We start from the raw sequence: 12,158 nt of genomic DNA, 5'->3' as shown, positions 1-12,158 counted from the left end.
TAAACGTTCTGTTTTTCTTATTTATTTGGTTATATATATACACATGTTTACTTGTTTCCAGTTTTGTACATTTCAACTTTTAAAACTAAATTTGTTATTTTATATTAGGCATAGCCTGGTGTATTTTTATTTGTTTTGTTAATAAAAGTTATATGTTTTATATATATATATGCTAAAGTGAGTTTGACGTTGTATTTTGTTGTTGCATTCAAGCAATTAAAGCTGAATTGCCGCTAATTCTAAAGTGAAAGTAAAATTGAAAAGCTATTTAAAAGCGAAGGAAAGCGAGTAAAACAGGGAATGCCTGATTTACAAAAATCAAAAGGCGGTAATGTACAGACTATATCCAAGCCACGGTCAGCCCTACCTGTTCCTGCTCTGTGTCAAAGTCTTCATCCTCAGCACCAATGATGTGTGCTACCGGACGAATGGAGGGGCTCCCCACATTCGACTGACAATCCTAAATGAGAAACACTCAAATTATGCACAGCACTGAGAAACTACAAATGAAGACATGAGGTCAAAGAGGTCCCTCACAAGGTCAGGTGTGTCTTCGGCATCCGGTGAAGGACAGGAGTTGAGGTTGTCTCGGGGTGTGGTCTTTGGGCTGTGGCAGGGGGTCTCTCTTTGGCATGGACTCTCTGGGACAGGACTGGGAGTGACCTGTACAGAACAATTGACAGCAAATTTTACACAAAGGAACCATAAATCAGCATCCAAGCAAACGTGAAATCAGGAAAGTGAGTCTGATGGAAAGCAGGTCTACTGACAGGGGCTGTGGTATTGTTGGTCCACGCTGGCTCAATTCCAGCATCGCCCTGCCATGAAGGGGGTCGATCCAAATCTCCCCCTCTATCCTCCTGCTCTCCTTCTCCTGGCCTTGGAGATAAGGAGCCATCCTACGACAAACACAAACAAACATTTATTAGCACTGCAACATCATGACATTTCCAGAATGTGAAGTGTTATTTCCGCACCACTAGTTGTACTGAATTGAAGACCACAGAGGTCAGGAATTATTATTTGTCTGCCTAGTTTTGTTGATGTAAAAACACGCAAAAAAATAAAATAATAATAATCTCAAAAAGGCATCTTATTCATGTTAACTAGATTTTTTTGTCTTAACCAGTCATAACAACAATGCAATGAGTGGCAGTGAATTCTATGTTTGAAATGTTTTTACTTGGTACAGATCAGTAACTAATTGTTCTTTGTATAATACTAAAATGGTTTCTTTTTGTATTAATTCAACTTGTTGCGAGACAGCCGTGTGCTTGCAGAGAGAGAGAGACCGCCCACACGCTCTTCTGACTGGCTTTGATTTGTAATTGATTTTATTGTGTCTTGTAGATACTTTGCATCTATTGTGGACAAAATGTTTGTCTTTTGAATCTTATTGTTGCATCACGCATGTCAGGTCATTTTAAATTTAGTTCAAGGTTTGGTAATTTTGTTGTGTTTTTATATAGCTCTGATTAAGCTTTAGTTATTTTAGTGCTTCAACAAACTAAATGAAAATGAGAAATGTTGCCTTGGCAACAAGCCGAAATAAAGTAAGTTTCGGTTTTTTGTTTTATTTCAGTAAATGAAAATGTTTGTACGGTTTTAGCTTTAGTTTACCCTAGACTACACTATCTAAATGTACAATGGAAGCTGAAACAGGGCTTCCTGTTTGAAAAACGCTATAAGATATTACATGTTCCACGTGTTTTACTGACTAATAAAATGTCATGTTATGAGCATTACTAATTAGTTGTTAAAAAGCAAATATGGTGTAAACTGATGGTTAATTTTCTCAGTTGCCTCCACACGTGTTGTTACATACAGTGTCACTAGCAAAAAAAATAATGATTTAACTTTTCCATCAATTCCAATTTTAATGAACTTGAAATTATATCAAGTTCAAATGTGTATGTGAAATTTGTAAAATGTGTATTTATACCAAATCAAAAAATACCAAATAAATATTACTTTAAACATTACATTAACATCTATATATAGAGTTTATTTTTTATTACAGTTTTTTTTTTTTTTACATTTTAGAACTGAGAATTTCTCTGAATCACAGCTTGTTGGTAGGTTTGTGTGTGTGTGTGTGTGTGTGTACCTGTCCAGTCCCAGAGGGCTTGCTGAGCTGCTCCTGGTGCTGTGGAATGTGCTTCTTGGCATCCTGGATTTCCTTCAGTAGTTTAGGTGTAGGGTTCCTGCTGTGCTCCTCCGTCATGGCCTGTAATTTATCAAACATTACAGTGGCTCTGATCATTCCGTCTCTTGTCATAGAGGATGTGAGATTGAAAACTCAGAGAGTGCTGTCACAACATCACGTGGTTGATACAAGTGCACTTTTATGTATCAGCGCAATGACGGTCCTAATCACACGAGTCAGTCTATAATAATAGCTTCAGTTCAGCAAATTACGTCAATACTTTCCAATGGTTCTAAACTGAATGTGTACTACATAAAGCACACATTTACACATACTAATAGATCGCAGTATTCTTGCTGTATTTCTAAGCAACTCTGCAAAGCAGCAGCATTTCAAGTAGGGTTTCAGTTCTCAAAACTTGATAAAAAATATGCTAAAAATGCACGGCAACTTAATCAGCACCATAGTCATCTATTATAATACATTTCTTTAAGAAAAAAGTAATGGATTATATTTAAAAAATCCACATAGGTCAGTCTTGATTTGTAGATTTAACTACACTTTTATTGTCCATTCCAGATAACCATTATACATTATTGTTCAAAAGTTTGGGTCAGTAAGATTTTTTCAATGCTTTTAAAGAAATTATGATCAACCAAGGTTGAATTTACTTGATCAAAAATACTGTGTGAAATATTACAATTTAATATAACAGGGTTCTATTTTAATATATTTTAAAGTACAATTTATTCCTGTGATGGCAAAGCTGAATTTTCAGCAGTCATTCTCCTGTCTTCAGTCTTAAATGATCCTTCAGAAATCATTCTAATATGCTGATTTGCTGCTCAAGAAACAATTCTTACTATTATCAGTGTTGAAAATAGTTGTGCTGCTTAATATTATTGCGGAAACCGTGATACATTTTTTTTTCAGGATTCTTGATGAAACTTAATTTCAGGATTCTTGAGCATCTCGATTCAAAACCACGCAATCTTATTCCCAATGACAATAACTGTATTGAATTGATTATCTCGTTATGCGAATAGGTGGCAAAAAAAAAAAAACGTATTTGTCATTGAATCATTTATTCAAGAGATTCATTTAGAAACACTGATTCAACCAATAACTAGTCTTTATAAACGAGACACTGACTACTTCATTCAAATATTTTTTTTAAATAATTTAATTCAAATTAATATATTTTAATAGACTGAAGCAATGAACATTTTGTCAGAACCTCTAGTAAATTAAATTTGATTTAGGCTTTTCTTCAGAATAGTGGAAAAATCACAATCTCTATTTACAAAATAAATTGTAAAAAATCAGGATTTTCAATTTATCCAAAATTGTGCAGCTCTAATGAAAGTTCAAAGAAAACTCAAATCATTTTGAAAATAAATAATTTGAAAAATCTTTTGCAACATTAATTATACATGTATTTTCTGTCACTTTTGGTCAATTTAATGCATCTGTGCTGAATAAAAAAATTAAAAAACTCGAACAGTGAAAGGCAGTGTCCAATTTAAACTATTATGAAAGGAAGTACTCATTGCAGTAACCCAGAAATCACTTTTGTATAGAGCCACAGCCCTCTTACGTGTTCAAGACACTGCCTGTATGAAAGCATGTGACTGCTGTTGCTGTTTTGCTGCTGACACACTTCAAACACAACCAGCGAAACACATGAGTTACTGTAGTAAAAGGCATACAGTGCTATTAAAGACTGAAGGCAGATGATATGGGGCTGATGGAGATCAAGGCTGTTTATCAGCTCTTACCCATACAGACAGAGGGGTCGGTTTGCGCTCCGAGGGGTTGGGGGAGGAAGACGAGCGGTCTGGACCGATGGGCCCCGGGGAGTGAGGGGAGGTGAGTGAGAAGAGAGGCCCCTCCTCCCCCTCGCCGTCTGAGAGGGGGATCTGAGGCAGGCCTGGCGGTCTCCCCAGAACTGTCAGGGCCACATAGGAGCCCGCTGTACACAAACACACAAACACACAAACACACCAACAACTGTACAGTATTGTTCATTTTAAATGTGAATAACCTAATAAACTCAATAAAAAGGCACAAGCTACTTACATTTTATTAGCTTTACAACTTCTACATGATTTGAATGTGTAACTAATGTCCCATTGACCTGCATGAAAAAAAAAACATTAAACACATTGATTAAATTAAATTCATAGATGCTACTTAAACCAGAATGCTGCATGAGTCTTTAGTTTGTGCTGTATTTACTTAATAAACCAATTTTATTTTACATAAACGTTTTTGAAAGTTGCTTCTTAACATTAAGAACAATATTTAAAAGTTGTTTCGTAACATTAAGAAGAATATTGCCAGTTACTGTCTATTTCTGTACCAGCAATGAAAATATGTGCTAAAAAATACGTATAGTGTTTTCAGTGTTATTATATATACTTATATACTATTTGTTTTTTATTAATATTTTGAATAAGTTTTTATTTTTGTATTTTTCAATTGTATTTTACTTTTAGTTGACTTTTAATAATTATGTTGAGTATTTTTTTTTATTTTGTATTTTATTTTTTTTACAAGTCTACATAGTTTTTAGTCATTTTTATTTTCAGTTACTTTTTAGTGCAAGTTAAACAATGAAAATTGCTTTGGTACCTAGCAGAAAACAAATACATTTATGAGTTGACAGGCTTGCATGACCAAACTACATTTCCCATCATTCTACAACAGCGCTCCAAAAGGCTTCCTGTGTTTGTTGGGCTGAGAAAAAAACTGATCAAAATGGCCAGAATATTCAGACCAATATGATATGAGAATACACTACCATTCAAAACCATTCAGGGTCAGTATGTTTTTATTTCTTTATTTTCTTTTTTTAATACTTATTATTAATACTTTTATTCAGCAAGGAAAAATTAAACTGGTCAAAAATAACAATAATACAATTTATAATGTTTTTAATTTAAATAAATGATTTTCTTTTATAACTTTCTATTCGTCAAAGAATCCTGACAAATGTTTCTTAATATTCTTCCACGGAAATATTAAGCAGCACAACAGTTTTCATAATAATAAGAAATATTTCTTGAGCAGCAAATCAGCATATGAGAATGATTTCTAAAGAATCATGTGACACTGAAGACTGAATTAACGGCTGCTGAAAATTCAGCTTTATCTCCACAAGCACAAATTACACAAAAAAAATAAAATGGTAATAGTGCGAAATAATTGTAATTTTAAAATAACTTTTCTATGCATTGATTTCCACACACACACACACACACACACACATTATATGTATGTGTTTGTGTGTGTAGAAAACAGTAAATAAATAAAAAAAGTTATTTTAAAATCAAAAACTATTTCACAATATTACCATTTTCACTATTTTTGAGCAAATATATGCAGCCTTGGTGAGCATAAGAGTTCTTTCAAAAAACTGTACTGATTACAAACTTTTGAATGGTAGCGTAGGTCACATCATAATTATGATTTCTGAACTAATAAGTAGGGCCAGAGATATATGCAGAGCTATAATTCTCCATTCAGCCAGCAGGTGACAGAGCACAGCACCAGAGACATCCTGCCGACATCAGGTGAGCTGTCTGGAGAGGATGTGTGTATGGTAGCCTCAGGGCTTAAAGACACAAGCCCCAATAACAGACTGTGCTCATTTTGAACTAAATCTCGACGATCTACATTCAAATCTACTTCTCTGATTAATGATTCTGAACTTCGTCAAGGTGGAGCCCCTGATGATCATCACCTTTATGATCCGGTCACCTGTCTGAACACCAGCTCGCATGGCAGCTCCATCTACATGCAAAACAAGAAAAAGAGAGAAATCATGCATTCTGCTGAAATGAAAAAAATATACTACGGTACCAGCTGACATCATCAGTGCAGAGTAAGGATGGTCACAAGTAGCTTGAATACACATTTTCACTGTCTCACTGTAGTTACGGGAAAAGCAACTGTGCATTTAGCGCTGTTAGTGTCGTAATTATACTGTGCTGTGGTGCTACACAACCAGATAATTATCCATGCCTTGGTAGTTAAAGGAGACAAGTGTGTGTTTAAGTCACTCGTGAAACTCTTCTGCATGTGCATGTTATGGAGGGCAAAACAAGGACAATGAACAACAGGGATTGTGTCTTTCTTACCCTCTTTTACAAGCTGTACAAACACAGGGTTATCGCCGCTCACTGTCAGCCCAAAGCCATTCTCATCTTTCTGGATGATAACACAACGCTGCACAAGCCCTGTGAGACAGAGAGAGAGGGAGAGGGGGGGATAAAGCAATGGAAAGATATGGAGGGTGCAAGAGAGAGGATGAGGACTTGCTAAGTAGCACTCAAGGAGCTGGATAAAGAAGAGTGTGTTATTCCTGGTCATATACAGTATAGTGGCTGTGTGTGTATGTAAAACCAGATCAAATGGCTGAGAGACAGTGGATAAACACACCAAAAATGATTTCTTGAAAGGCCTGGAGCATGCCAGATGCACTCAGTCATGAAAGAGCTTTAGAAACGACAAACAACAAAAACCTGTTTCTTTTCTGGCATGCTTGTGACTTTGCAGGAAGTCCATGTGAGAAAATGTAAGAAAGCTCCTCAAACATACACTACCGTTCAAAAGTTTGAGGGCACCAAGACACACACAAAAAACTATTTCAAATAAATCAAATAAACTGTAGATTAATAATAAGAGATGTTTCTTGAGCACCATTTTGTCATATTCAAATTATTTTTGAAGGATCATTTGACACGGATTTGCCATCACAGGAATAAATAACATTTTAAAATATATTAAAATAGTTACTTTAAATTGTACTAATATCCACAATTTTACTGTATTTTTGAGAAGAAAAAAAAAACATATGCTTGGTGACCATAAGTGACGACGAAAATGTAAGAAAGCTCCTCAAACATACACTACCGTTCAAAAGTTTGAGGGCACCAAGACACACACAAAAAACTATTTCAAATAAATCAAATAAACTGTAGATTAATAATAAGAGATGTTTCTTGAGCACCATTTTGTCATATTCAAATTATTTTTGAAGGATCATTTGACACGGATTTGCCATCACAGGAATAAATAACATTTTAAAATATATTAAAATAGTTACTTTAAATTGTACTAATATCCACAATTTTACTGTATTTTTGAGAAGAAAAAAAAAACATATGCTTGGTGACCATAAGTGACGACTTTATATATATAAAAAAAAAAAAAAAAAAAAATCATACTGACCACAGACTTTTGACTCATTTCACAATATAAAGATGCTTAGAATCTTAGAAAGATTTTAGTATATATCAAAGCATGAAATGGTGTTTTCAACTACTTTTACTTCTGGAATCAGACATATTTCTAAATCTAATAAAGCCGGGACACACCAAGCGGACTGGCACTATCACGTGCATTCTCCTCCTGCGTGGAAGGAATTACCTGGCTATATCAGCAAATCTATAGCCTGTTTGCATTCAAAAGAAGAAAACGAAACAAGGATATGAGATATATGCAAGTATACGAAACGTAAATAAAGCAGTGCTTGCTTACCCTTTTGAACATCAGTTATGCTGCTAACTTTCTTCATTTTAAGTGGCTCATATTGTTAAGAAAATATTTGCGTATTGGAATGCTCGGACAAGATAACGTAACATTAGAATAGCCTCTGTCTGTGCTGCTAAACTGAACATCCAATCAGAGTTCCGGATTGGGCAAACTGTGTGGAACACGCTACAAAACTGGTTTTCAGCAAGAAAAAAGAAAATCATCTTTATTTAGCAAAACTGTCAAAAATTGAAAGATGTTTTAGAATTAGATCAGTTACTACATTTTGATGAAAGATTACAGATACCTTTTCTTCTTAGGAATAACAATGTTAAATCATATTTTACAATAGGATCTTGAAGGTGTATTGATAAATTAAATGGGATCAATTTTGATTTGAAGATGACTATAAAGTGAGATGTCCTTACAATACTATGAAAAGCAAATTAGATGTAAATTAAGACATACCCCGCAATCAAGCACGCATATCTGTGCCAGCATCATCACATAAGAATAAATCCCTCACAATAAATCCATCACATAAGAATAAATCCCTCACTATAAATCCATCACATAAGAATAAATCAACTATGAGCAATGGAGTATTAAACAAGAAAGAATCCATTAAAAATGCATGTTTAAAATAATAAAATCATGGTCCTTACAAATAAATAAATAAATCATAATACAGCTGGAAAGAGCGGTTGAGATACAAAACACTTGTGTACAAATATACAAATTAAGATTTATTCAGTACAGATAATAAGAGTTTTTTTTTTATCTGAATAAATTTCTTAATTTAAGCATACTGTCGTTCAGGATCTGCCAATGCATATGTATACCACAAAAAAATTAAATAATAAATTACGCCTCTGTAGACAGGTGTCTGTTAACAGTTTTAACATGGACACTGCTTGTGTGAAGAGTGGACATGTAAAAAACAAAAACACGCCAGACAAGTATCTCACAAGACTGGATCAGTCTGCAATGTGTTTCGCTGAAATGCTTTGGTGCAGCTCTTAAGCCATTCATGTGTGATGGCTACAAAAGTGCATCTTCCTCCATTTGTGCTACTAACACAAAAACACATACCCTCACACATTCACAAACACTCTGGCTGAGTGTAGCCATTATACTAGACTTGATAGACTGGTGTATGGTAAATTTGTGACAACTACACTCAATAAAACAAGACCAGACGACCTACCTTTTTGCCCGAATTATATTGCTTTATGTATGTGACATCTGGCCTGAATTAACTCAATGGATGCATCTTTCAAAGCTGTTAGAATGATTACTCCTTGTTCTCATGCATTATCTGATTCAAAAGAATCATTCATTTGAAAAAAATATTTAAGTTGTTTTACTGATTGTAATCAGTGTAAATGTATGTTTCAATTTTGAGACTGTGAGCCTGATAGTGATTTTTGATTTTGATGTCAGATGAATAGACATTTTTATGAAAGGCTCAATGTAATACAGCAGTAACATAAATAAGTATTGTCCCATTACTGAATTCAAAAGCACACAACTTTGTGTGTGTGTGTGTGTGTGTGTGTGTGTGTGTGTGTAGCATAGAACAGCGATTTTCGTTTTTTCTAAGCCAAGGACACCAAATATGTTGATCCCCTTGTGAAGGACCTCTTCTGACAGACATTAAATTGTTTAAAGATGACAGTAAATTCTATTTCAAATTAATTATGTTCTTTTAAACTATTTTGAAATATACCTGAGAAGAAGAAACACATATTAGAATGATTTCTGAATTGTAATGCATACATTTTATTAATTGATACATTCTGGATAAATAATATTATATACATTTTAAATATTATTAAATATAACTTTATACTTTTTTGGGAGTTTAAGATTAGTTGGGCTGGGTGCACTTGGTCAACTAACCACAAAGAATTGACTCAATGAAATGTTTCAAGCATCTGTTCACTCATTCTGTTCACTTACATCAAACAGATGGCTGTAAAGTAAGATTAAAAGGAAACTCACAACAGAATAGATGAAAAGAGCCAGAAAGAGTCAGCGAGAAAGACTACTGCAGAAAGGTTAAGGTGTGTAAGGACAAGGCACAGCACACCACCTCAATAATGCAAAAGGCTCCAGATCGCTAACAATTAAACATGTCTTTGAGCAAGTCCAGCTCCACCAAGGTACAGCCCAACACCAAGACATGCTAAGAAATCAGTGCAGGCCAAGTTTCAGCGGCGGGCATAAAAGAAAACGAACGAGGCTCACACAAACACACACACACAAACCACAGCAAATCCCCAGAGCAGTGGCAGTGACCCTTACCGCAGGACTCTGGCCTTCCGTCGGCTACTACACTTTGAACAGCCAGTTCTGACAGCAGAAAACATGCGGCACACACACATACAAACAGCAAGAGAAAGAACACAATTGAAAAAAATACACTCCATATGGAAGTAATGTGGAATTCTGCCGAATTGATTAATTTAGCTTTTAACTCAAAATAATGGAAAAAATTATAATACATAATAATAAAATGATAAAACAATAATAAAACATTATCTCAGTATCACTTCGAGTTTACAAAATCACACTTTTACCAAATTTGAGACAGTTTATCCATGACCAACAGACATTGCTTCCTTTTCCTCCCGATTTATAAAACGATGACTCAGACCCATCTGAGACACACCCTGTATATCCTCCTTGATGACTCAGCTAGATCCCTTACTAAAATAAACCGCCATCCTTAAATGCGATTTCCCTCTGATGGCCACACAGCTGTGCGTCCCCACGGCAGGAAGAGAGAGGGATTACAGTCCTGTGACAACATCCGGAGCTTGTGATGAGATGGGCGTCCCACATAATGGTATAACCAGGCCGCTAAAACCATTATCAAGTCCAAAGTAGAGATGTAACGATTACCGGTTTGATGATAAATCATGATAAAATTCCCGATGGTTAGTATCACCATTTCATATTTTAATTATCATTAAAACCGTATTAGATTACCGTGATTTGAACAACTCACGATAAATAAATACTGTCCAGCATAAAGCACAGTTTTAAGTAACAGTCTCACGTGCGCACAGCACGCAGAGTAGTTTTGTTTTGAGTGAAAACAGGGAGGAAACGCCGGGAGGTTTTAAAAGAGTGCTAACGGAATTATACAAATGAATATATGAATTAATTAATTATATGAATGTACCTCTGAATGTTCTGACTGTCTTCAGAAACGATTCAATGGCATTTTGTTTTCATCTTCGCTCCATGTAATACCCTAATAAAGTAGTGTTTTTAATCGCAGTGCTGCTTTGTCCACAGAGTTTACGGGAAACAACTTTTCCATAAGCGCCACCTGCTGTCAGTGAGTGTATTTACAGAGACTTATATTTACATTCAGTCTGTGTGTAGTTTCTGTCTGGCCAAAAACGGGATGAATTTGCATGCCCTGCTGTAAATTTTGACCGGTTGATGAAAAACAAGCTTCAGGATTCTACACATTTAAACAATTCAGATAAGTTATCTAGAATTATTTATGGAGCAGATCAAATACATATAATCATTTATTAATCAATTATCATTTTGACTTAACTCTTTTCTTTATTTAAAGGCTGAAATGTGAGGTTTACCTTTTAATGAAACTTTTTCAAAGCTTTATTTGAACATTTACATTAGATATTTCAACATGCTATTAAACTGTTGTCAGTCATGTTGTCATTTAAAATCCGAACATCATTGGTAATGTTATTGTTTTAGTGATTAAGCAATCAAAAAGTCATTTTATTTGTTGTTTGTTGATTTTTAAATATAAAACTTGAAGTGATTTATGTGTTGGTACTTTTTGAACATCTCCAGCACATTTTAACAAAACCGTGATAATACTGATAACGTGATCATTTTATCACTATAATCGTAATAAGAAATTTTCATACCATTACATCACTAGTCCAAAGCGCTGGGAATTAAAGCGTTAAACTTCCATACTGCATGGCAACATGGGCTCTGGTGTGCTTGATTTGATAACTTCAGTCATGTCTGGTTAATCCACAGATGTGTGATAAATTCACTTCAGTATACTAAGAGCACATTTTTACTGCTATTATATATTCCCATGGAGTGTGAACATTAACACTGTGACAATGGGCTATTTTATATTGCTCACTTTTGGTTCATTTGTCTTGAATCAACATTTGATAATTCTGTTCGCAGTAAAACATGAAAGAATTAAAAATTAAAACAATAAATAAATAAAATCCTTTTCTTTTTTTTTCTCTATATTTCTCCCCTGCTCTAGCTTGTCTACTAATTTAGCTTTCTAATAAATGTAGCATTGTATACTGCAAATACTAACTTGGCTCTGTAATTAATTGCTTATTTTCCTCCACTGTAAGTTGCTTTAGATAAAAAGTGTCTGCTAAATGCATATGTAAACATAAAAGTAACATTTAAAGGGGTCATATGATGTTGCTAAAAATAACATCATTTTGTG

At 34.5% G+C, this 12,158-nt stretch overlaps 1 protein-coding gene across 6 annotated transcripts in view; it reads right to left on the bottom strand.

Annotated features, from left to right (window-relative positions):
- The window catches only part of LOC107600769 (rho guanine nucleotide exchange factor 12-like), a 97,223-nt gene that overhangs the window by 21,980 nt on the left and 63,085 nt on the right, over positions 1–12,158 (bottom strand). For 5 of the 6 annotated variants that reach the window (XM_016292727.1, XM_016292728.1, XM_016292729.1 and 2 more), the window contains 9 exons: positions 9,992–10,039; positions 6,289–6,387; positions 5,892–5,941; positions 4,226–4,283; positions 3,925–4,118; positions 2,108–2,227; positions 771–899; positions 538–663; positions 368–460 (listed from right to left, as the gene is read on the bottom strand). In XM_016292727.1, coding sequence (XP_016148213.1) covers positions 368–460; positions 538–663; positions 771–899; positions 2,108–2,227; positions 3,925–4,118; positions 4,226–4,283; positions 5,892–5,941; positions 6,289–6,387; positions 9,992–10,039 — 917 coding nt within the window. The remainder of the gene's footprint in view (positions 1–367; positions 461–537; positions 664–770; positions 900–2,107; positions 2,228–3,924; positions 4,119–4,225; positions 4,284–5,891; positions 5,942–6,288; positions 6,388–9,991; positions 10,040–12,158) is intronic. The other variant, XM_016292731.1, reaches the window with a different exon arrangement.

This window comes from Sinocyclocheilus grahami, unplaced genomic scaffold (assembly GCF_001515645.1).
Source record: "Sinocyclocheilus grahami isolate Dianchi unplaced genomic scaffold, SAMN03320097.WGS_v1.1 scaffold291.1, whole genome shotgun sequence".
Lineage (NCBI taxonomy): Eukaryota > Metazoa > Chordata > Actinopteri > Cypriniformes > Cyprinidae > Sinocyclocheilus > Sinocyclocheilus grahami.
The sequence above is the reverse complement of the archived record's forward strand: the minus strand, read 5'-3'. Positions and strand labels throughout refer to the sequence as shown.